This window comes from Podarcis raffonei, chromosome 3, assembly GCF_027172205.1.
Source record: "Podarcis raffonei isolate rPodRaf1 chromosome 3, rPodRaf1.pri, whole genome shotgun sequence".
Classification (NCBI taxonomy): domain Eukaryota; kingdom Metazoa; phylum Chordata; class Lepidosauria; order Squamata; family Lacertidae; genus Podarcis; species Podarcis raffonei.
In genome coordinates, this window is record NC_070604.1 from 108,944,744 (window position 1) to 108,968,455 (window position 23,712).

At 45.1% G+C, this 23,712-nt stretch overlaps 1 protein-coding gene across 1 annotated transcript in view; it reads left to right on the forward strand.

Moving 5' to 3' along the window:
- Nucleotides 1-22,209, forward strand: part of MSH2 (mutS homolog 2) — a 56,601-nt gene extending 34,392 nt beyond the window's left edge. The window contains exons 9-16 of the mRNA XM_053383560.1: nucleotides 8,793-8,916; nucleotides 10,378-10,528; nucleotides 10,673-10,770; nucleotides 17,043-17,288; nucleotides 17,947-18,151; nucleotides 19,031-19,278; nucleotides 20,269-20,441; nucleotides 21,743-22,209. Coding sequence (XP_053239535.1) covers nucleotides 8,793-8,916; nucleotides 10,378-10,528; nucleotides 10,673-10,770; nucleotides 17,043-17,288; nucleotides 17,947-18,151; nucleotides 19,031-19,278; nucleotides 20,269-20,441; nucleotides 21,743-21,913 — 1,416 coding nt within the window. The 3' untranslated portion in view covers nucleotides 21,914-22,209. The remainder of the gene's footprint in view (nucleotides 1-8,792; nucleotides 8,917-10,377; nucleotides 10,529-10,672; nucleotides 10,771-17,042; nucleotides 17,289-17,946; nucleotides 18,152-19,030; nucleotides 19,279-20,268; nucleotides 20,442-21,742) is intronic.
- Nucleotides 22,210-23,712: the final 1,503 nt, after the last annotated feature.

Genomic DNA, 23,712 nt, shown 5'->3' on the forward strand with positions numbered 1-23,712 from the left:
TTTTATTTACATGCCTACCTTAACTGCTTAACTTTTAAAACTCTTAAGCAGTGTACACTGTGTACAGGGTAAAAACAATATCCCTTTATTGTTTTGTATGTGTGTATAATAAAACAGATTCAGGGAAATCGTATAAAGCAGGATTCAGTCTTATGACTCATGGAAAGTGTATATTTTTACAAGACGTGTGAAACAACTGATGGCAGAAGGAAGGGTATTATTCCGCAGGGTATTCTGTAGGGTACAGTGCCACAAGTAGAATTTACCCATCTGATCCAAACGAACTTACTAGTCCATAGAGGGGCAGGTGGTCTTTCAGGTTTGGCCCTCATCCCCTCCATTAACCGAACCCAAGCACTGATTCAGCACTTCCACCCCTTGCCAGAATCTAATGGAAAGGAGAAATATTGCCTGGTGCCGCCAGCATACTGATGGTCACCTTCCTCTTGATCTCAAGGTGAAGGATCGCAAGTTACTCAGGCCCTAGGCTTTGGGTTAAGTTTGTAAAGGCCAAGTGAATGCAGTGACTCAGACCTGCAAAAAAAAAGGGGGGGAGTTCAGCTGGGGATGCGTAGCACTGGGGTGGTAGAAAGATGCCATTTACAGTTGAGCTAACACGTTCTCTGGCAGGGCATTGCAAGGTAGCATCCTCTGGAATGTCAACAGCATGAGCTGGGAGATACTCCCTGGCTGAAACCCTGGAGAGCTACTGACAGACAGTACTAAGCTAGATGGACCCCGAGGGTCTGGCTTGGTTCAAAGCTAGCTTCCTGCCTCCCTAACATTTTAGCTGGCAGCGGTAGAGACTGAGCCAGGAGTGCCTGTATGCAGTGAAAGTGCTTTGCCATTGAGCTGTAGCGCAGAAGAGGGACGGAGAGAAATAATTGGTGTGCCCCTGAATGTAGTCCAGGTAGCTGCCAGGAGATGTAGGGAAAGATAAGTTCACTTCCCCTGTTTTCTCTTTGGGGTCTGCTCTGCACTTTTCTGGGAATATTTTGACTTCCTCGGTGGTGGCATTCAGCTGTTCCTGGTCCGCAAGCAAGCAAAGGGCTTCTTTGTAGTTGCTGATAGTACAGTGTGATCACAAAGCTCTGTCCCTCCTCCCATTCCCTGCAGGCTCTAGATAGCTTTTCTTTGCTGCAATGCAGGTTACAATGTGATGTGCAGAAAGCACACAAGTCCTTTCCAGCATTTTTGTAATGAATTTTTCATCATCCTTACAAGTTTGGGAGTGAAGGGGATAGAAGGCTTTCACCTCTTTTGTTATTTCCCCCAAAGCTTCTGGTAAAAGCGAGGTTCCCTCGTCCCATTTTGAGTAGTGTGACCTACGAGAAACCCGTTTTTCCCTGATGAAACGACTGTTTTGAAAATAGCTTTTTAACAGATAACGTGTGAGCAGCGTAAGGACGTGGCAGCTTAAAGTTAAAAGGATTTTTTTCTCCTAAAAATGCTAGGGATGGATTTAATAGAAGATGGTTTTTGAATTTTGCTTTCAGAAACCCATTATATGGATTTCTCAAATGGGCAGAAAAGTGCAGAGTTGATAATTTGAAGTTAACATGTGAGGGCAAATGAATGGGAGGGACCAGTCTCTGGATATTGAAAACCATCTTGTTTGTTAACTGATGAATCAAAGTGCGAAAAAGCTTTAATAACATATTATGAAGAGGAAACCAAAAACAAAGCAATTTGCATTTCTGAGGATGCTCTGGTACAAGGTGAAAAGAAAGAAAAGTACTTTTGAGAGAGGCAGTGACTCACCTTGAGGACTAGAATCTGTTTTTGAAAAAAGGGGAAAAAAGCATAGATCCTCAGGAATGTTATCTTATACCTAACATGAGATGAGTTTTCAAAAATCAATTCCTGGTAAGGTAGGAAATGTTTTTTGACATAGCTGAACCTTCAGTGCAGAAAAGTCCTTCCCCCATCCCTTAACATCCAGAAGTTTAAAACAGCAACAATAGAGTGTCTGTCCTCGAAGTTAAAATATTAGCAGAGCAATCAAGAGATCTAGTAGCACAACATATTAGTGGATCATTTTGCTTGCCTTTTGGGTTTTCATCCCACTGTGTGTGGCTGCTAGAAGTTTGTAGACCTCGAACCTAGAGCTCCATAGCCCTGTTTCAGATATTTCTGCATGCTGCTATATATCTAATACTTAGTCAGACCTTGTGCTTCTTATTTATTGTCCTTTTTGCCATTGATGACTTGCTGCTATTTGAGATTTGTTCAGCAATTTGGAGAAGAAACCCACTTCCTTGGAATCAGCCGGCTGCCTGCCTGCCTGCCTGACTGTATCTAGCTACCTTTTGACCCTTGCTCTAGATCTAGGTACGGTCAGGCAGCCGGCTGATGAACTTTTCAATTGATTGATTTGACTTCCGTACTTATCTGGAAGGCTGGGCTGATGTTTCGGGAGTGCAGTAGACCACCTCATCCTCTGTTTTGCTAATGTGTCCCTGCTGGGTAAATGTTAGAGCATCTCTCTGACAAAACGATCACAGTAGCAGCTGCGTCTTTTCACAAAAGCCCTTCCAAGCAGAAGTGAGCCCCCCAGGAGGACACCCGTTTTGGTTTGAATATGCTCCAGCAATCTGCTATTAGAAGTGGCAGCGCCGTTGTTTCCACATGGAAAGTTTACCAAGAAGAGGTCTGCTTTGTCAGATCAGTGGCCCATCTAGTTTTCCACAGTGGCCCATGGGAAAGTTCAAGCAGGGTAATTAAGGCAATAGCTGTCCCATTCTGCTGCCGCTTAGCTTTCTCTATCATTGGAGGTCCATTGATATAGCTATTATGTGCCACTTTTGGACCCAAAGGCCCACAAAGCAGTGAACAGATTAATACAAAAGAAGAATAAAAGCACAATAAATGCAGAAGTAAACCAGTAAAAATGTGAAACTGCACAATTACCTGTTGTGCTTAATATACATCTGTGAGCTGTGCTCTTGATCTCACCAGACATGCAGTGCCCCAGAATTTTGCCTATCACTTAGAACAGGGGTCAGCAAACTTTTTCAGCAGGGGGCTGGTCCACTGTCCCTCAGACCTTGTGGGGGGCTGGAATATATTTTGAAAAGAAAAAAAAGAAGAACGAATTCCTATGCCCCACAAATAACCCAAAGATGCATTTTAAATAAAAGGACACATTCTACTCATGTAAAAACATGCTGATTCCTGGACCGTCGGCGGACTGGATTTAGAAGGCGATTGGGCCAGATCTGGCCCCCAGGCCTTAGTTTGCCTACCCTTGACTTAGAAGCAAGGCTGGCTCACCTTTGCCTCCCCTTCCTCCCAACCCAGCTGTCCCATTCTCCCAAACCCAAAAGGGAGTGTCTTAATACTCATCACTGCAAAGAAGCAGCCCAGAGACGTCGCCGTCAAGTCATCTAGTCTAGTGGCCCTCAAAACACCTGGTGGCCGCAGATTCCATACATAAATGGTGCATTGTATGAACTAGTGGCATCTTTTGAGTCTGTTCTTCCTACCACATCTGCATTATTTAGCATTAACGCCGTTCTTGACACACTATGCACAAATTGTTCCTTTGGACATGGCCCTACTTGAGCAAGGCTGCAGTGATTCAAACCTGATTACGAGAAAATGTGTGTGTAGTAGTTTGACATCGCAATATATTATTGCCGAAGATCTGTTCACTGGATTTCTGTGTTTTTTTTAAAAAAGATATTTATTAAAGGTTTAATAGTTACAGAAAAAAGAAGAAAAAAGAAAAAAACAATAAAAAGTTCACAATACATCAAAAATAAAAACAAAAAACAAAAAAAAACAATACAGCAAAACAACAAGAAAAGCGAAAACATTTAAAAACACATCCAATATTATTATATCTCTACCTTTCATTTATTTGTATCATCGACCTCCTCACACCTCCCTTTTTTGTATTCTTGTTCAATTAGCTATTTCAGCAAATCCTTTCCATCTTTCTTAATTTTTGTTCTATAATTTATCTTAACACAATCTAACCTTAAATTTCCACTTTGACCCATTAACAATCTATTTTTACTTAGTTCTTTGTAACATTTCTGCTAAAGCCATATAACTTCATTCCATGGATTTCTGCAGTGTTCATAGAAGTGTTATTCTGGCGTTCTCTTTTGGGGATCTCGAAGGCAGCCTGACTAAACTCTCATTCTTTCTTTAGAATTCATACTGTGCTTTGTGGCCCCAAAAGATCATTGCTCCTGAGGAACTCATGGAGAAGATTTAGATTTAAGTGTGACTGGAGTGTGAAGTTCATCTGCATTCCAGATGATCTGCCATTTTGGGCGGGTGGAAAAGACAGCGTTATGCCTCTGAATACCAGTTGCTGGGAATCTCAGGTTGGCGGAGTACTGTTGCGCTCATGTCCAGCTTACAGGCTTGACATGGTCCTTCAGGCTCATCTTACATTTTTATGTTCTTTTTCAATCTGAGCTTACCTGTTCAACAGCATCTCAGTGTAGAGTATTCCGGCGCCCTTCAGGTGTTTTGGATGGAAGCTCCCAGCACCTTAAGCTGACATTTGCTGGCCAGGAGTTTCAGTCTAAAACACCTGGAGGCACCAGATTGGCAAAGGTTTGAGTCTTTCCTGAGCTAGGCAGTTTCAGGCTGTGAGTGAGGAATTGTCACAGTGGTGGAGAGAGGTTCTAGCCTAGCCTGCTGATGTGCTACTCTTTTTTTTAAGTTGTTTTGTATTTTCAAAACTCAGTAATAAAAGATGAACAATAAAAACAGCTAACATGTTTCTCAAGAAAGATCAGACAGTGACTGCACCGTCTGATCTTTCTGGAGAAATGCTTGTTAGCTACTTTTGAATTTCATTGCAGACGTATAGACTCTATAAGAAGGTACATGGAAACCAACCAAAATCTCTCCACAAATTGCCGTGTGTCTTGGGTGGTATTCTTGTATGGTCCTCACATTGCATATATGAAGTAAATGGTTGCTTAGTTACGTGAAAAGACACTGGGTTTGTTTTACCCTTGGCCACTCGGATTTGGCATGTCAGTTGCCTGAGCAACTGCCCAAACTCAAGTACACCAAATCAAGGGACAAATCTGTTGTTGTTGTTTGTTGTTGTTTAGTCGTTTAGTCGTGTCCGACTCTTCGTGACCCCATGGACCAGAGCATGCCAGGCACCTCTGTCCTCCACTGCCTCCCGCAGTTTGGTCAAACTCATGCTGGTAACCTTGAAAACACTGTCCAACCATCTCGTCCTCTGTCGTCCCCTTCTCCTTGTGCCCTCCGTCTTTCCCAGCATCAGTGTCTTCTCCAGGGAGTCTTCTCTTCTCATGAGGTGGCCAAAGTACTGGAGCCTCAGCTTCACGATCTGTCCTTCCAGTGAGCACTCAGGGCTGATTTCCTTAAGAATGGATGCGTTTGATCTTCTTGCAGTCCATGGGACTCTCAAGAGTCTTCTCCAGCACCATAATTCAAAAGCATCAATTCTTCGGCGATCAGCCTTCTTTATGGTCCAGCTCTCACTTCCATACATCACTACTGGGAAAACCATGGCTTTAACTATACGGACCTTTGTTGGCAAGGTGATGTCTCTACTTCTCAAGATGCTGTCTACGCCTGTCATTGCCCTTCTCCCAAGAAGCAGGCGTCTTTTAATTTCGTGGCTGCTGTCACCATCTGCAGTGATCATGGAGCCCAAGAAAGTAAAATCTCTCACTGCCTCCATTTCTTCCCCTTCTATTTGCCAGGAGGTGATGGGACCAGTGGCCATGCTCTTCGTTTTTTTGATGTTGAGCTTCAGACCATATTTTGCGCTCTCCTCTTTCACCCTCATTAAAAGGTTCTTTAATTCCTCCTCACTTTCTGCCATCAAGGTTGTGTCATCTGCATATCTGAGGTTGTTGATATTTCTTCCGGCAATCTTAATTCCAGCTTGGGATTCATCCAGCCCAGCCTTTCGCATGATGTATTCTGCATATAAATTAAATAAGCAGGGAGACAAAATACAGCCTTGTCGTACTCCTTTCCCAATTTTGAACCAATCAGTTGTTCCATATCCAGTTCTAACTGTAGCTTCTTGTCCCACATAGAGATTTCTCAGGAGACAGATGAGGTGATCAGGCACTCCCATTTCTTTAAGAACTTGCCATAGTTTGCTGTGGTCGACACAGTCAAAGGCTTTTGCATAGTCAATGAAGCAGAAGTAGATGTCTTTCTGGAACTCTCTAGCTTTCTCCATAATCCAGCGCATGTTTGCAATTTGGTCTCTGGTTCCTCTGCCTCTTCTAAATCCAGCTTGCACTTCTGGGAGTTCTCGATCCACATACTGCTTGAGCCTTCCTTGTAGAATTTTAAGCATAACCTTGCTAGCGTGTGAAATGAGTGCAATTGTGCGGTAGTTGGAGCATTCTTTGGCACTGCCCTTCTTTGGGATTGGGATGTAGACTGATCTTCTCCAATCTTCTGGCCACTGCTGAGTTTTCCAAACTTGCTGGCATATTGAGTGTAGCACCTTAGCAGCATCATCTTTTAAAATTTTAAATAGTTCAGCTGGAATACCATCACTTCCACTGGCCTTGTTATTTGCAGTGCTTTCTAAGGCCCATTTGACTTCACTCTCCAGGATGTCTGGCTCAAGGTCAGCAACCACACTACCTGGGGTGTACGAGACATCCATATCTTTCTGGTATAATTCCTCTGTGTATTCTTGCCACCTCTTCTTGATGTCTTCTGCTTCTGTTAGGTCCTTACCACTTTTGTCCTTTATTATGGTAATCTTTGTACGAAATGTTCCTTTCATATCTCCGATTTTCTTGAACAGATCTCTGGTTCTTCCCATTCTGTTGTTTTCCTCTATTTGTTTGCATTGCTCGTTTAAGAAGGCCTTCTTGTCTCTCCTTGCTATTCTTTGGAAATCTGCATTCAATTTCCTGTATCTTTCACTATCTCCCTCGCATTTTGCTTGCCTTCTCTCCTCCGCTATTTGTAAGGCCTCGTTGGACAGCCACTTTGCTTTCTTGCATTTCCTTTTCATTGGGATGGTTTTCGTTGCTGCCTCCTGTACAATGTTACGAGCCTCCATCCATAGTTCTTCAGGCACTCTGTCCATCAAATCTAAATCCTTAAACCTATTCCTCACTTCCACTGTGTATTCATAAGGGATTTGACTTAGATTGTATCTTACCGGCCCAGTGGTTTTTCCTACTTTCTTCAGTTTAAGCTTGAATTTTGCTATAAGAAGCTGATGATCTGAGCCACAGTCAGCTCCAGGTCTTGTTTTTGCTGACTGTATAGAACTTCTCCATCTTTGGCTGCAGAGAATATAATCAGTCTGATTTCGATGCTGCCCATCTGGTGATGTCCATGTGTAGAGTCGTCTCTTGTGTTGTTGGAAAAGCGTGTTTGTGATGACCAGCTTGTTCTCTTGACAGAACTCTATTAGCCTTTGCCCTGCTTCGTTTTGATCTCCAAGGCCAAACTTGCCAGTTTTTCCTTTTATCTCTTGCCTCCCTACTTTAGCATTCCAATCCCCTATAATGAGAAGAACATCCTTCTTTAGTGTCACTTCTATAAGGTGTTGTAAGTCTTCATAGAATTGGTCAGTTTCAGTTTCTTCAGCACCAGTAGTTGGTGCATAAACTTGGATTACTGTGATGTTAAAAGGTCTGCCTTGGATTCGTATCGAGATCATTCTATCATTTTTGAGATTGCATCCCAGTACAGCTTTCGCCACTCTTTTGTTGACTATGAGGGCCACTCCATTTTTTTTACGGGTTTCATGCCCACAGTAGTAGATGTGATGGTCATCCGAACTGAATTCACCCATTCCCGTCCATTTTAGTTCACTGATGCCCAGGATGTCAATATTTATTCTTGCCATCTCATTTTTGACCACCTCCAACTTACCCAGGTTCATGGTTCTTACATTCCAGGTTCCTATGCAATATTTTTCTTTACAGCATTGGACTTTCCTTTCGCTTCCAGGCATATCCGCAACTGAGCGTCCTTTCGGCTTTGGCCCAGCCGCTTCATCAGCTCTGGATCTACTTGTACTTGCCCTCTGCTCTTCCCCAGTAGCATGTTGGACGCCTTACGACCTGAGGGGCTCATCTTCCAGCACCATAACTTTTATATGCCTGTTGTCTTTGTCCATGGAGTTTTCTTGGCAAGGATACTGGAGTGGCTTGCCGGTTCCTCCTCCAGGTGGATCACGTTTGGTCAAAACTCTCCACTATGACCTGTTCATCTTGTGTGCCCTGCTTGGCGTAGTTGATAGCTTCTCTGAGTTCTTCAAGCCCCTTCGCCACGGCAAGGCAGTGATCCATGAAGGGGCAGTGATCCATGAAGGGGTACACCAAATCAAGGGACAAATCTGTTACGGAATGCCAACATCTCGCTATCTCTAAATGAGGAGCTACTGTTGAAAAGTTTAACATCTCTCTATGACATAAATGTTTATTAGAATCATCCCAAATCCATATCATTTTTGATATGCATAGAGTTCACGTGACTGAACTTTTTTTTAATAAAAAAAGGTAAAAGTCCTCACCATGTGATTCATTCATTTATTTTTATTTTATGTAAGGTGTTGATCAGCCCTTAGGCTGCAAACCCCAGAATGTTCTGCGAACTTAACATATCTTTTGATAAATACTTGTTTTGACTCTTAGACTGATCTAATCAAGAGTTTTAATCTTCCACATTTGTTACTTAGTTTATGTGGTCTCAGAAGTTGCTTTAGATGGTGGGTTTTAAATGCTTCGTAATATGACCGAAGGGTCATGGCGGCTGCTTTTAACTCTTTTGTGGATAACTCTTCTCTCTCCATATCCCAGGTGGAGAGCCACGAATACCTCTTGAAACCCTCCATTGAGCCGAGCCTCATTGAGCTGAGAGAGAATATGGATAAGCTAGAGGAAAAAATGCAGGGTGTGCTGAAGGCGGCAGCAAGGGAACTAAGTATGTTGGCCTGACCTACACTTTATCTACACAGTGATTTAGAGTTTCCCCCCCAAAGCCACTTCCAGTCTGTGTTCTGATGCTGAAAAATGCTTCACATTCTCACTGTTTAAAATACAGTTGTGCACTTGCTTTTTAAAAAAACCAAAAAACCAAACCTGTTGTTGGAAACTTCCCCCACAATACATGGTCAAAGGAGGAGAACTGGCTATCTTCTAAGGTCCACTCTTAGTCAGTTCATGCCTGCATGAAGCACAGCAAACTTGACCAGCGCCTTGTCTCTGTTCAGTGAAAACCTCTTCTCCTGCACCCAGAATCCCCTGCAGTGCACAGGTTTTCTTTGGCAGACACACAGAGATCTGTTGGCAAATGAGGCGATGTGGAATGAGTGCTTTAAAGCTGCCATCAAATGGTATCATTGCAACTATGCACTGTGTGAAGAAGGCCTCTTTCTTTGTATGTCCTGAATCTCTCACCATTCAGCTTTTGTTGGATAACGTTGGAGTCTAGTACAGTGGTACCTCGGGTTAAGTACTTAATTCGTTCTGGAAGTCTGTTCTTAACCTGAAACTGTTCTTAACGTGAAGCACCACTTTAGCTAATGGGGCCTCCAGCTGCCGCTGCGCCGCTGCTGCACGATTTCTGTTCTCATCCTGAAGCAAAGTTCTTAACCCAAGGTAATATTTCTGGGTTAGCGGAGTCTGTAACCTGAAGCGTATGTAACCCGAGGTACCACTGTACTATATTGCAAGGGATCACAAGGGTCATCTAGTCCAACCCCTTGCAATGCATGAATCTTTTGCCCAGCGTGAGACTCAAACCCATGACCCTGAGTCTTGTGAGAAAGAGAGAAACGTCTACCTATATACCTTCTCCACACCATGCACAACAGGGGAAATCTCAGTCATTCTTCCCACTTGCCCTTTTTCTAAACTAAATAGTCCCAACCCATGTAAGTTTTTCCTAGTAGGGGAAGTATTTCAGACCCTTGATAACTTCTGGTTGCTCTTTTCTGCACCTTTTTGAGCTCTACAATATACTTTTGGAGGTGCAGCAGCCAGAACGGTTGAAGTACAGGCATGCGTTTATCCTTTGTGATGATCTTGTCAATCCAGTGTCAATAAATAAAGCATTCCTATAAGAGCTGCACCCTCTCCTTGCCAATTTGGATAATCTTAGGTTTCCGTGGCATTACAGTAGAGGGATTTCTAAAGTGGTGAGTGGAACCGCAGTTTGAAACTCCTCTAACTCTTAGCGAGCTAGGTGTTAGGAATTGTGCCAAGCCCTGTGACTATGAGTTAATTTCTCGGCAGGTGGCCTGGTACAATATCAAGCAGCAAAACCCAGCCAAGAGAGAAATTTGACTCACTGAGTGGGGATAACGAAAATGTGATTTGTGTGTTTATAATGCCACAATCAGTCATGGATTTTATTCTCCCCCAATCCCTTCCCATGAAACAGGTCTGGAAGCCGGCAAGAGCATCAAATTAGAATGCAACTCCCAGTTTGGGCATTTTTTCCGAATCACCTACAAAGAAGAGAAGGTCCTGCGAAACAACCTGAAGTATAAGGTCTTGGAAACCCAGAAGAACGGGGTGAAGTTCTCTAACATGTGCGTGAAACACATATCCCTGCCTTTGCTTCGGAACGCCAATGGAAGTGTCCTCTAAACTTCCTGTGGGGTGGGTGCGAGTCAGTGAAGTGTTCTGCCAGGTTGCAGAAGTTTGCTAACATTTTCCTTTTTGTTCCTGCACAGTCAACTGAAAAGCATCAATGAAGAATACATAAGTATCAGAGGAGAGTATGAAAAAAGCCAGGCCATCGTTGTTAAGGAAATCATTGGCGTTGCCTCAGGTAAGGAACACTGTGTGCTTATACATGGAATCACCAGATATGTTCTGAGGATATGTTTTAACCAGGAGTAGAACACCCACACACCATTTGTGGAGTGAGTACAAAAGTAATTGGTCTGCTCTCAGCCTGCGGCCTCTCTGAAATAGAAATGTGACCCATCTTGTGGTGAGGACAAACTACGTTAACTGCGGAAAACAATTTGCCAACATGGCCTGCAGCTGTACGTCTGCTTAGAGGTGCCAAGCAGAACCTGGTTGGGTTTTCCTCTGGATATTATATAGCACTCAGCTACAGATGTCAGCACAACTGCTGCTAATGAAACAGAAGGCACTTCAGAACCGTAGCCTTCCTTCCACCTTGGTTTCCTGTCCCTGTTCTGGTTTTCCAGGAACATTCCCTGACATCACGGCTGTTCAGACAGTGGCGGGTTGGGTGGTCTCGCTTCTAGAAACAAAAGCGAGCATGCTAGCAACTCTGAGCATCAGTTGTCTGAGGTCACAGCATCTCAATCAATGTCTAGAGAGGGCTTTAAAACTGGTAGGAACTGCCAGACGTCTGTTTTTATATCCAAATACTATTCTTTACTTTAAAACATGCTGGTGCCATTTTTTGTCACTGATCTATTATTTTTGGCACGTGTACATGTCCTGTGATTTTTAATGTGACAGTTTGCATCTCTGCACCCCTAAGTGTCCTAAAGGGGCGCCATTGCAGAGATCTCTGTGCTCATGAATCGGATGTAGATTCAAGCAACGGGAACCCTCAAATCCTGTTCCGACAGGGCACTGATGTGCAGGCAGCTTTAGCATGAGTAAGATGGTGATACAGATGAGAAAGTCTTGTGGTTTTCTCTTGCGTAAGCTGTTCCAGATTGCTTAAATTCTTGGGCGCAGCGGGCGCCCAAGCACTTGGGCACGACAGCTAAAGGAATGTGCTGTTCAAACAGTTAGCCTCGTTTAGTGTGTGAGATTGGGCCTCGTAGCGTTTTACCTTTGTGCGCTGCGTTTGCATTTTGCTGCCAGCTGTTTTGAGTGAAACGGAAGTGTTGATTATAACACCACCTGCTTTAGGTGTTAAAACGTGCTGAGAGGTATTGATACTGCACCGCTTAGGTAAAATGGCTGGAAATACATAAATGAATAAGAAAAGAAATACATTGTCAGCTAAGATTGTCGTTTTTTAAAGGTTTTATAAATTTGTTTAATGGTGCATTCATACAACCGACCCCCGCCCCCTTGTGCTGGTTGCTGTATTTGCCATGTGATTGGTTTAAAGCTCAATTAGATGGCCTCTGAAGGGGTCCAGCTTACTAAGACATCTGCAGCCAAAGCTTGATTTATATCACAGGGCACATCCAAACCATACATTTAAAGTGCTGTGATACCACAGTCATGGCTTCCTCCCAAAGGATTCTGGGAGCTATAGTTGTTGAGTGCGCTGAGAGTTGCTAAGAGGCCCCTGTTCCCCCTCACAGAGCTACAGGTCCCATAATGGCTTAACAATCAGTCCTTCTTCACAGGGAACTCGGGGAATTGTAGCTCTGTGACAAACTACAGTTCCCAGAATTCTTTGAGAGAAGCCATGACTGTCTAAAAAGGCATCATAGTCCTTCAAATGTGTAAACACGGCCATAGTCTGTCCATTTTAGCCCAGTTTTCATCTTGCAAAAGGAAGGAACTTGACATGGCCTCTGTGGTGACTGTTTTGTATCGAGCTGGCAAAAAGACGCAGGTAATTTAGTCGGTGCTGAATCAATTTCGCCGAGGACAGCTGTAATGAAAAGCCTGCATAAAATTCATATTTTTAATCTGCTTAATGAACGAACAAATAGATTGCACCGTTTAATCTTTTCATTCTTCATTTGTGGGTGCTCTGGTGTTTAGTTTAGCTGTGGAATCGTCTGGCTTCTTTGTTTGACTACATCTTGTGTTTATCGCTTGACGTGAAATGTACAAAGCACTTTACAGAATTACATAAGCAAAATACAGTTCCCTACCCCAAAGGATCTTACAATCAAAATTTCTGTAGTAGAGGTAACACTAAGGGAAGTTGTGGGAAGAGAGATAAGAAAGGGCTGGGAGGACGCCCCCCCCCCCCGCGAGCAGGTTTTTTGGGCATGCATGGGGAGCTGCACAGGAGAGGAGAGGTAGTGGGAAGATTAACTGAGCAATCAAAAGTCCATTGCGCAAGCAGAATGGCAGCATTCTGTACAATCTCCAGAGAGCCTCCGCCTGTCAGTTTGTAGGCTGTACATAGTAAGATTGACCAGTGGTTTGACTTTATTATATGGCAGCTTCCTGTGCCCCTTTCCTGCCTGTTATGGGAAAATTAAAAGTACCCTACCACCATGTGTAAAAAAATGAACAAAAACTAGAATCAGGAAATCTGTGACTGAATCTCCATCTCATCTGGTTTGACCCAAAGCCAAAGTGGCTCTACTGGAGCACGCTAGCATGTTCAGCAGCAGTTTCAGGAAAAGCTGCTTGGGTGAATGCCTCCTAGCTTTGTGGGTGCATGGGAGCAGAATTGCAAACGTCTCAGTGAATACATTAGTGGTGGTTTTCTTAACTGCATTAGCTAACACCACCCACCTTCCCTAACTTCTCCTTCCAGGGCAATTATCTATAATTGTTTCCCCAGTAGCCTTTTGTGGGTAGAAACTGGTCTCTGAACATCTGGCCAGACATCTTTGCATGGTAGTTAGAAGATCTTTGGGGGCAATAAAATGCACAGTTGGGAGGCGTTGTGAAAGTGAATTGGGGTGTTTGTTTGGGCGGGGCGGGTGGGGGAGAGAATGATGCTGTCAAGAAGATCAAATTCTGTCCCTGTGGAAGGTTTAATGTATAATAGAGAGACAGCAGGTCTGTCTTGTCAACCAATTTATGCATTCAGTGTTAACAGCTAGTGATATGCCTTTTCAAAGCCAGGGTTGCTCACAGCAGTTTAATTAGCCCTTGCTCTTTACCAGTTCAATGAGACGGCGAAGGTTTGCGCTGGAAAACTTTCCAGAGAGAATACTAAAATGTGCAAGAGTGATTTCCCTGGTGTGCACTTGCAGAATGAGCTTTCTGAGTGCTAAAACGTCACCTGACATCGCTTACATACTTTAGGACTTGGCATGTAAGCGGCAGGATCCTTCCTGAGTAGTGTCAACAGGCTCTGAGTGTAGTTGGTTTCAAATGCTTAATTGGAGCTTAATGATACTTTGGCGCAGCCCACAACTAGTGCTTTATAGTACTCCGTGACTCTGTTCAGGCGTAGTACCATATCTTGGTTTGATGCTACAACAGGGTGAGGAACCTCAGGGGCTGAATGCAGCCCCCCAAACCTCAATATCTGGCTCATGGGACTTTCCCAGGCAGCACCCCAACTTCCCCTGCTTTACACTGTCTTTGAGTGCTTTATCCTGGCTGAAATGAGCTCTGATAGTGTCTCTTCACTTCCCAGGATGGAGAATAGAAAGGGTGGGTGGGTGGGTGGTTGTGGGTGTAGAAACAGCCTACCACACAAAAGCCAAATTTACATTCATTGCTATTTAGCCTCAGTCCCACTGCCCCACAGCTCTCCATCTAGGCAAGCTACAGGTATTATCAGTTCATGAACCCAGTTAAAGGACAGTTTGGGTGTGGAACATGGCTGCTTAGGGGTGAGAGGACATGGCCTGGGGTGAAGAGGGCTGCATCAAGGCCCTGGCCTGAGGTTCCCCAGCTCTGATGCAGACTTTAAAAGATCAACAACAGCAATTTGAACTGGGCCTGGAAGCAACTGGGCCAGGCAGCCACTGCAGATAAGCTAGATCTGGAATATTTCACTGAGGCTTCTTCCGTGACCAGATGAGCAGCAGCATTCTGCGCTAGCTACTTCTTGAAACATAGAATACATGTAGGTCGTGTTTCAGTCACTTGTGTGGGAGGTTACTAAAGCATGAGGGACTGAGTTCATCTGAAAAGAGCATCACATTGGCTCACTAGCTTAACCCAGCAAAATGCACTCCTAGGCTCTGCAGCTGCCTGAGAATCCAACAGAAGTTCAGCGTTTAGGAGCAACCCCTGGTTGCAAATCTCATCCTTAGTGGGGGATCTAACTCTGATAGGATAGTTTTGGGCTGTCCCATCATTATCACTTCTTTACTGCCTGGATTAAGCTTCCATTTGTTATCCCTTATGCAGTCAGTAACTACCTTCAGGCATATTTTTAAGGAATGCAGTGCTTCATCTGAAGTTGAGGAGGGACGGACGGAGTTGGGTGTCATTATTAGGGGCAGACTCAGGGACGCGGGTGGCGCTGTGGGTTAAACCACAGAGCCTAGGACTTGCCGATCAGAAGGTCGGCAGTTCGAATCCCCGCAACGGGGTGAGCTCCCTTTGCTCAGTCCCAGTTCCTGCCAACCTAGCAGTTCGAAAGCACATCAAAGTGCAAGTAGGTACCACTCCGGCGGGAAAGTAAACGGCGTTTCCGTGCGCTGCTCTGGTTTGCCAGAAGCGGCTTAGTCATGCTGGCCACATGACCCGGAAGCTGTACACTGGCTCCCTCGGCCAATAAAGCGAGCTGAGCGCCGCAACCCCAGAGTTGGCCATGACTGGACCTAATGGTCAGGGGTCCCTTTACCTTTTTATTAGGGGCAGAACACTTTTTATGGCCCAGACATCGTCAGCGACTTAAGTAGTGGTTTGGGGTAGTTTGCTTCACTTTGAGTATTGGTGGTTGAGGATTTCAAGAGGCTTCATGGCTGAGGGGTTGGGGGAAGATATTGTTTCTGATGAGCACTGCAGTTGTGGTGGTGTGTGTTTAAGACTTGACTATCCCCTGCATGTGGAGTCAGGCTCCTGCGGATTGAGCGGACTAGGCCAGTAGCGGGTCCAGCAGTCAAGAAGACTGTTTCTGCACGTGCTGTAGAGGGAAGTGAGGGGCACATGGGGATCGTCAACCTGGGAATTCAATGCACTGAGCACCGGATGTTAGCTCAGAGTGGCACATGACCCTGTACTGGAAGTACATGGGTGGAGTTTATTCTCTCTCTGCAGTTGGGAATCAGAGGGTACAGACGTGTTTTCTCTGTACTGCTGAAAGACAGGAATAAAGACATGTAAATATATTTCTGTCTGTCTCTTCCCCCCCCCCCCCTGGGAATGGAGGAGGGGGAGGAGTGGTGTGTTCTTTTCACGTTTGAAAAGGATCGCCGAAGAGACCTCCCTTGATCTTGCCGGGAGTCGCAGACAGGAGGTCACAAGGATTCAAGCCGGGCACCTGGAGGGTGGCCAAATTCCTCTGGACTAAGCTGTGCTCTGCTGGCTTGAAATCCGACAGGTAGCCCATCTAGGAGAAGGAAAACCCTGATCCTAAACCTCTGCTGCTTTGCGGCTAGACTCGTTCCTGAGAAAGGCTTTGGGAGCAAACCTTGAGGAACAACCCGTACCTGCTAGCTTGTGGGACATCTTTGGGAGAAGAAAAGGTTAAAGAGTAAGCCCTGCACAAATCCAAAGTGGAGTCCCTACGATGGTTGGATGGCACCTTGTGCGCCTCCTTCCGGCAACTCCTGCAGCCAAGCTGGTCCAAACATATTGCTCTGCTTTCATTTGGACCACCCCAGCGAGGCCGAAGGGGGCAGGTCTTGTCGTCCGGGCAGCCCAGGACTTCCATACGCACTACCTAGACTTGTGCCACAGTGGTTTATGTGTCCTTTTTTAATGTAGTGAAATAGGTGTGGCTATTTAGACTGGCTGTTTTTTTAAAGTGAAATGAAAGTGGTAAGGGAGAGGTGTAGCATTTGCTTTGCATGCAAAGGTCTCAGATTCAGAACCCAGCATCTCCAGATAGGACAGGGAACGTCCGCTGTCTGAAACCCTGGAGAGCAGCTGCCAGCCAGTATGAACAGTACTCAGCTAGATAGACCCTTGATAGGACTTCGTATAATGCAGATTCCTGTGTGGACACTGAGCCTGCAGGGAGAGGGACCACTCAGCCAGAGGGGACAGCAACACATTTCACTGAGGTGCAAGGATATTGCATAACTGAAACGGCTGCACCTGCAACCATGAAGCCAGGACCCCAGTTGACCGCCCCCACCTTGCGATATTCAAATGCAAAAAAAAAGAAAAGTGTTCTATGTTCTCACCTGCAAGTTGGCTTATCACACCACCAGCTAGAATTCCCATTGTGTGCTAGGATGGTAGAAGTTGATAGAAGCGGGTGGCAGTGCCAGAATAATGTCTGGATTCCTTTTAGATTTCTGCAAAGCAGGAAGCTGCATTGAGCCTGTGCTTTTCCAACAGGGTATAAGGAGCCCATACAGATCCTGAGTGATGTCATAGCCCAGCTGGATGCTATTGTCAGTTTTGCTCATGCGTCAAATGCAGCGCCGACCCCATACGTACGCCCAACAATTCTGGAAAAGGGGACAGGGAAGATTGTGCTGAAAGCCTCAAGACACCCCTGCATTGAAGTTCAAGATGACGTTTCCTTCATCCCGAACGATGTGACCTTTGAGAAGGGCAAGCAGATGTTCCATATCATTACCGGTAAAAACTTCGTTTATATGCCATGCCTGTTTCCCCTCTTGCCTCCATCTTCTGTGTTGTATGTGTGCGTGTTATTTATGAGGATGCTTGTAAAATAAGCCTGTATCCCGGCCTCAAAACAGAGAAGAAATGAGCCTATAATAATTTCTGCAGACGAGCGTTCTGCATTTAGGTGGGTGTTTTGATTTGAAATGGGGAAGCAATCTTCAGGCAAGCCTTAGCGTTCCAGCTTTCAAGTTTGAAGTCTGACTGACAACCAGTGCAAAACTGACCCAACATGCAAATCAGTGGAAATGATTTTCATAATATGCAGATGGAACAGCCATGGTTGCATTGGTGGTGGTGTCGCTCACTGACAAGGTAGAACAGCTTATGAATATGATAATTAATCAAAAGTTAATAAAGAAGGACATTGAAGAATAGCTGTATTTAATCAGAATTATTGTTTTGTTGGTTTTAGGTAGCATTTTGCTTCAATAGATACTGTTTTTATATCATGTACTGTGTAAGCCACATACAGATTTTTGAAATACTAAGTAGTTTAAATTAAAAAACAGCACAGTATGTTAAACTGAAGTTGCATATTAGGTTGTCAAGAAGACCTTTACTCCTCCTGCTTGAAATGCTGCTTAATTTCCTGCTGCTACTTGCTCTGCAGGTCCAAACATGGGAGGGAAATCCACCTACATCCGCCAGGCAGGGATGATTGTTCTCATGGCCCAGATTGGCTGTTTTGTGCCATGTGACTCTGCAGAGATAAGCATTGTCGATTGCATCCTGGCTCGGGTAGGAGCTGGAGACAGCCAGTTGAAAGGCGTGTCTACCTTCATGGCGGAAATGTTGGAGACGTCTACCATCCTTAGGTAAGACCTCCGTTTGCAAACCTTGCTTGCCAGAAGCCCCAAGTGTTTCTACAAGCTTAGTGACCCCACTCCCCAAGGTGCTTATGATCTGTTTTGTGCACAGGACAGATACTCTCTGAGACTGGCCACAGCAACTGGAATACAGTGGTACCTCAGGTTACGTACTTAATTTGTTCCAGAGGTCCGTTTCTTAACCTGAAACTGTTCTTAACCTGAAGCACCACTTTAGCTAATGGGGCCTCCTGCTGCTGCCGCGCCGCAGCTGTGCGGTTTCTGTTCTCATCCTGAAGCAAAGTTCTTAAACCAAGGTACTATTTCTGGGTTAGTGGAGTCTGTAACCTGAAGCATATGTAACCTGAAGTGCATGTAACCCGAGGTACCACTGTAGTATCTTTTTGAGAATCTCAGAAGTCTCCAAACATAGGAAGAAAACAACGGGCTCATTTTGCTTCTAAATTGATTGCCGTTTTAGTTCAGTATTATTGGGAACAAATGGGACCTACAGCAAAATGTTTCAGTATCCTGTGTTCCTGTTCAGTCCCATAGTCAGATATCAGTACCCTTCTCCAGGACACTCCATTCCACATGTAGGTTCTTCACCCTCCTTCCCATGAAATTCAGACATTTACATTCTTTGGCTACTGAGCATCCTCAGTCCCTGAAGTACTTTTGGAGTGTTTGGGCTACACAGGAGTCCTACACAGGAGTTCTAAACTTTGGAAATAGAGGGAATGTTATCTGGAGGAGGCTCTTAAAAGAGAGGAATGTTGAGGAAGTAGCATTTGTGTATCCTTGGTTGTTCAGGGGCCAGTGGTGTAGTTTTCCTGTTTAGTTTTAAAGCTGCACCACTTTTGACAACTTTATTGCCTCTGATTTTAGGATTGCAACAGAAAACTCATTGGTAATCATTGACGAGCTTGGGAGAGGAACATCTACCTATGATGGATTTGGATTGGCCTGGGCAATCTCGGAATATATTGCCAGCAAAATTGGAGCGTTTTGTATGTTTGCCACTCATTTTCACGAACTGACTGCACTTGCTGACGAGATCCCCACCGTGAATAACTTGCACGTCACAGCGCTAACCACAGAGGACACGCTGACAATGCTGTATCGTGTGAAAAATGGTGAGACTCACTTCAGATCCCTGGAACAAATCTACCCTGTTTACTGTAGAGCAGCCTTCACCGGTCTGATGTCCTCCAGATGTTTGGGACTACGACTCCCATCATCCCTGCCCGTTGGCCATGCTGGCTGGAGCTGATGGAAGTTGGAAGGCACCACATGGGGGAAGGTTGGCGTTGTGAGAAACCTATGGCCCTTCCAGACATTGTTGGAATCCAAATCACTTAGCCAGTGGTCAGGGATTATGGGAATTGGAGTTCAGCAACACCTGGTGAGCCATAGATTCCCTGGTCCTAGTTTAGTGTATTGTGAACACTGGACTCATGTCCAGGAAGAGGAGTTGGGAAGCTTTCACTTTTAGTTAGCAGCCTGTCATATCACCTGGAGGGCAAACTGTGGTTAACCCACACTAGCTGATTGGTTTCAAACAAGCCTGCTTTAAACTACTTCGAGAAACTGGCTTGTTGAAGCAGCCATGGTTAATGTTAGCCACCGTTCCTGTTTTGAATGACACAGGAAGCCACCGTTAACTTAAATGGAAGTTTCCAAGCTACTCCTCTTTTGGGGGTGTCCCAACATTGCTTGGCTCTGGGCTGGATATGTACATATTTCAGTACCCTTTTCCATTCCTGTCCTCTGAATCCTTTCCAATTTATGGCCCCCGCAAATTACTTTTAATGGTTGACACACGATGCTTTTGCAACCCCAAATGGACATTTTCCTTTTGTACTCTTGTCCCATTTTGATAACTTACTGCTTCTTAGCAAAGTTCACTTTTATGGTGTTTGAAACCCCCTAACCCAGGCTGAGTTTCAGATTTCCCCAGCTCAAGCAGGATTATGTTTAACTGCTAGAAATTGGGGCTGAGTTTGACCCGGAGATCACTTTTCAGGCAGTCAGCCCCCCCCCCTTCTGAAATAAGCAGCATGGAATCAGATGCACAGGTTGTGCTTTCAGCTTTTGAGGACTGACCCCAGTGATGCTTCTTCCAGGGCCTTGTGACCAGAGCTTTGGCATCCACGTGGCAGAGCTAGCTGCTTTTCCCAAGCATGTGATAGAGAATGCCAAGACAAAGGCCTTGGAGTTGGGGGAGTTCCAGACCGTTGGAAATCCACAGGCCGAGGAGGAAGAGCCACCAGCCAGGAACTTCTACAAAGAGAAGCAGGTTTGCTAACTGTCATACGCTTGTTGAAATCATTTCTTTCCCCCTTTTCTATAATGTATCTACAAGATTTAGATACGGATTTGTCAACAAGAACCTCTTAAGTGATACCACTGCCCCTGGAATGGTGCCCACAAAAAAACATTATAGGGTGCATAGTATACTCTGCCTGCCTTCCTGTCTCTTGAATCCACGTGATGGGGTGAGCTCCTGTTGCTCTGTCTCAGCTTCTGCCAACCTAGCAACTGGAAAGCACACCAGTGCAAGTAGATAAATAGGTACCACTGCGGGGTTTTTTTTGTGCACTCTAGCTTCCGTCACGGTGTTCCATTGTGCCAGAAGCGGTTTAGTCATGCTGGCCACACGACTCAGAAAGCTGTCTGTGGACAAATGCCAGCTCGCTTGGCCTGAAAAATGAGATGAGTGCCACACCCCACAGTTGCCTTTGACTGGACTTAACCATCCAGGGGTCCCTGTCTCTCTATGTCATTTATCAGAAGACTGATACCACTTTGAGCTCCCTGAGCCATCTCCTCCAAAACCAGGAAATTTAGCTTACTGCATCACTGAGAGTTTTGCATTCTGCGGCTTCTTTGCTTTAAGATGATGATTTGTGGGTGAGCAACAGCTGCTGCATTAACAACCGCTCAGATGATACTTTCTGTGTTTTTGAAGCACTGGCTTGCAAAAGCTCACTCGCCAATGTGTGTTTAATGCTTAATCCTTTTCAGTCTGCAAATTTCTTCCCTGATTTCTTCAGTTAGACTGATGCTGTCCAGACACGTTTGCTGAATGGTATAAACAGAACTGTAAAGAACGCTTTGTGAACTGATTTTGAGAAGTAGCCATGTCAGTTTGCTGCAGCAAGGAAACTCTAGTTGCACCTTAAGATAATGAACCGGATTATTGTAGCCTGGGGTTTTACGGACTAAAGCTCATCTCATCAGTTACACACAGTATTAGGAATTAAAGGCTATCAGGACTTGTATAAATCACTTGGGTGCAGCAGCCAAAGCAAATAGATTCTGTGATAACAATCAGTATTCACACACACACACACACACACACACACACACACACACACACTTTAACTAGGAGTCTGAATCTAGATCTTCTGTGTATCACATCTGCTTAATTTGCCATTTTCTGCCATTATAAGTCATTGATCCACAAACCCTGGGTTGTTGAAATTGCTATTTTCAGTGCCAGATGAATGCATTCGTAGGGGCTTAGAAATGGCGCAGCAGAAGCCTCTGAGACTCCCCACCCATGCTGCATGAACATCATTTTCTTTTCCTTTCTAGGAAGGTGAAAAAATAATCAAGGATTTCCTTTCTAATGTGAAAGCATTGCCACTGGCGGACATGTCTGAGGAGGACATCAGAACCAAACTGAAGCAGCTGAAAGATGAAGTCGGGGCAAAAAACAACAGCTATGTGAACGAAATCCTTTCCCAAACAAAGCTAATTGCGTGACATGAGAAAATCTAAACAAGGAGCCGTTTGAACTCAGGTTGGAAGTGCACAGTTGCACTCAGTCAAAGGCCATTGCCAAAGGAGGTGATGCCATGTACTGTTTCTCACAACGGCAGGTGCCATGTTAAATACTGGAGACCAGAACAAAATGTTATTTCCCAGCTAGGACTTACTTGCATGTTACTTATTGAGTGGTTTTCTCCTATGATGGGGTTGTGGATATGTTGAAAATTTTCTGTGGTATTCTAATTTTGAAATGGTTGCCCATAAATAAATGCAATGCATCATGGTTTAAACTGTTACTCCTTGTTTTATTTCCGCTGCATATAGAAATATTTAAATAAGCAACAGCAGGAAAACAGAATTGGACATGGTGCTCACTATTGCTAGAAATGTTCTCCCATGCCTTATTACATCTGTGTTGAGACTGTTAGTTCAGCAGTTTACAATGGGGGTGGGGAGGCCTTTTTAGCTTGAGGGACGCATTTCCTCCTGGGAAACCTTCCAGGGGCCAGAGGAAAAAATAGGTAGAGCAACAGCTGTAGTAGGCAAGAGGTGTAACCACAGTTCAAGAAGGTTCTCCAGCCACAAGCAGAAGGACTCAAGGGAGCAGTGAGGGGCATGGCCTGGGGTGGAAGATAACTAGAGAAGGTTTTGAGGGCCAGATACAGTGGCCTGGAGGACTGATTTTGGCCCCCTGACCTGAGATTTCCCCACTTACCCCTTATTTACAATATTGACTGAGTGAGAACTACAGGTGGGTAAAGGAAGGGGGGAATTTACAGTGCAATCAATACTGCAAATCAAGTAAAAGTAGCTTTCTAAGAAGGAAGAATCGGGCCTGGAAGGTGGAGCTGTTTTGAGCACCAGAATGGAATGGAGCTCACAGTTCTTTTGCCTAAATATACACTCCTGGTTGTCACTGGGAGTTTTCTTCGTCATTCCAGCTGAATAATTTCGGGAAAGGGCAACACTTCACTGGTAGAGCATACAGGAGCTTCCAGGTTCGATCCCTGGCATCTCCCAAGGATGGAGAGACCTCCATCTGAAACCTGGAGAACCGCTGCCAGTCCGGGTAGATGGACCAATTGGTCAGACTCAGTATAAGATAGCTTTGTATGACCCCAACTACAGTGGTGCCCCGCAAGACGAACGCCTCGCAAAACGAAAAACTCGCTAGACGAAAGAGTTTTCCGTTTTGGAGGTGCTTCGCAAAACGAATTTCCCTATGGGCTTGCTTCGCAAGAAGAAAGCCCATAGGGAAATCTCCGCCGGCCTTCAGAAGATGTCCTGGACCTCTTCTGAAGGCCGGCGGGGGGCAAAAGTCTTTGCTCCCCCCGCCTGCCTTCCCGGGACAGCGGAGACTTCTCCGCTGTCCCGGGCGATCTGAAAATGCTGGCGGGCGGCAGCGAAGGCTGCGCTGCCGCCCACCAGCATTTTAAAAGCCCCCGGACAGCGGAGACTTCTCCGCTGTCCCGGGGCGATCTGAAAATGCTGGCGGGCGGCAGCGCAGCGTTCAGATCGCCCCGGGACAGCGGAGAAGTCCTTGCCCCCCCCCCCAGCCTTCAGAAGAGGTCGGGGGACAGACTGTCCCCGGACCTGGTCTGAAGGCGGTTTCCCTAGGAACGCATTGATTGATTTTCAATGCATTCCTATGGGAAACCGTGCTTCGCAAGACGAAAAACTCGCAAGAAGAAAAAACTTGCGGAACGAATTAATTTCGTCTTGCGAGGCACCACTGTATACCCCAAGTACATTAGTACTGTCCTCAACCTACGATATCGTTGGGAGACTGAAAG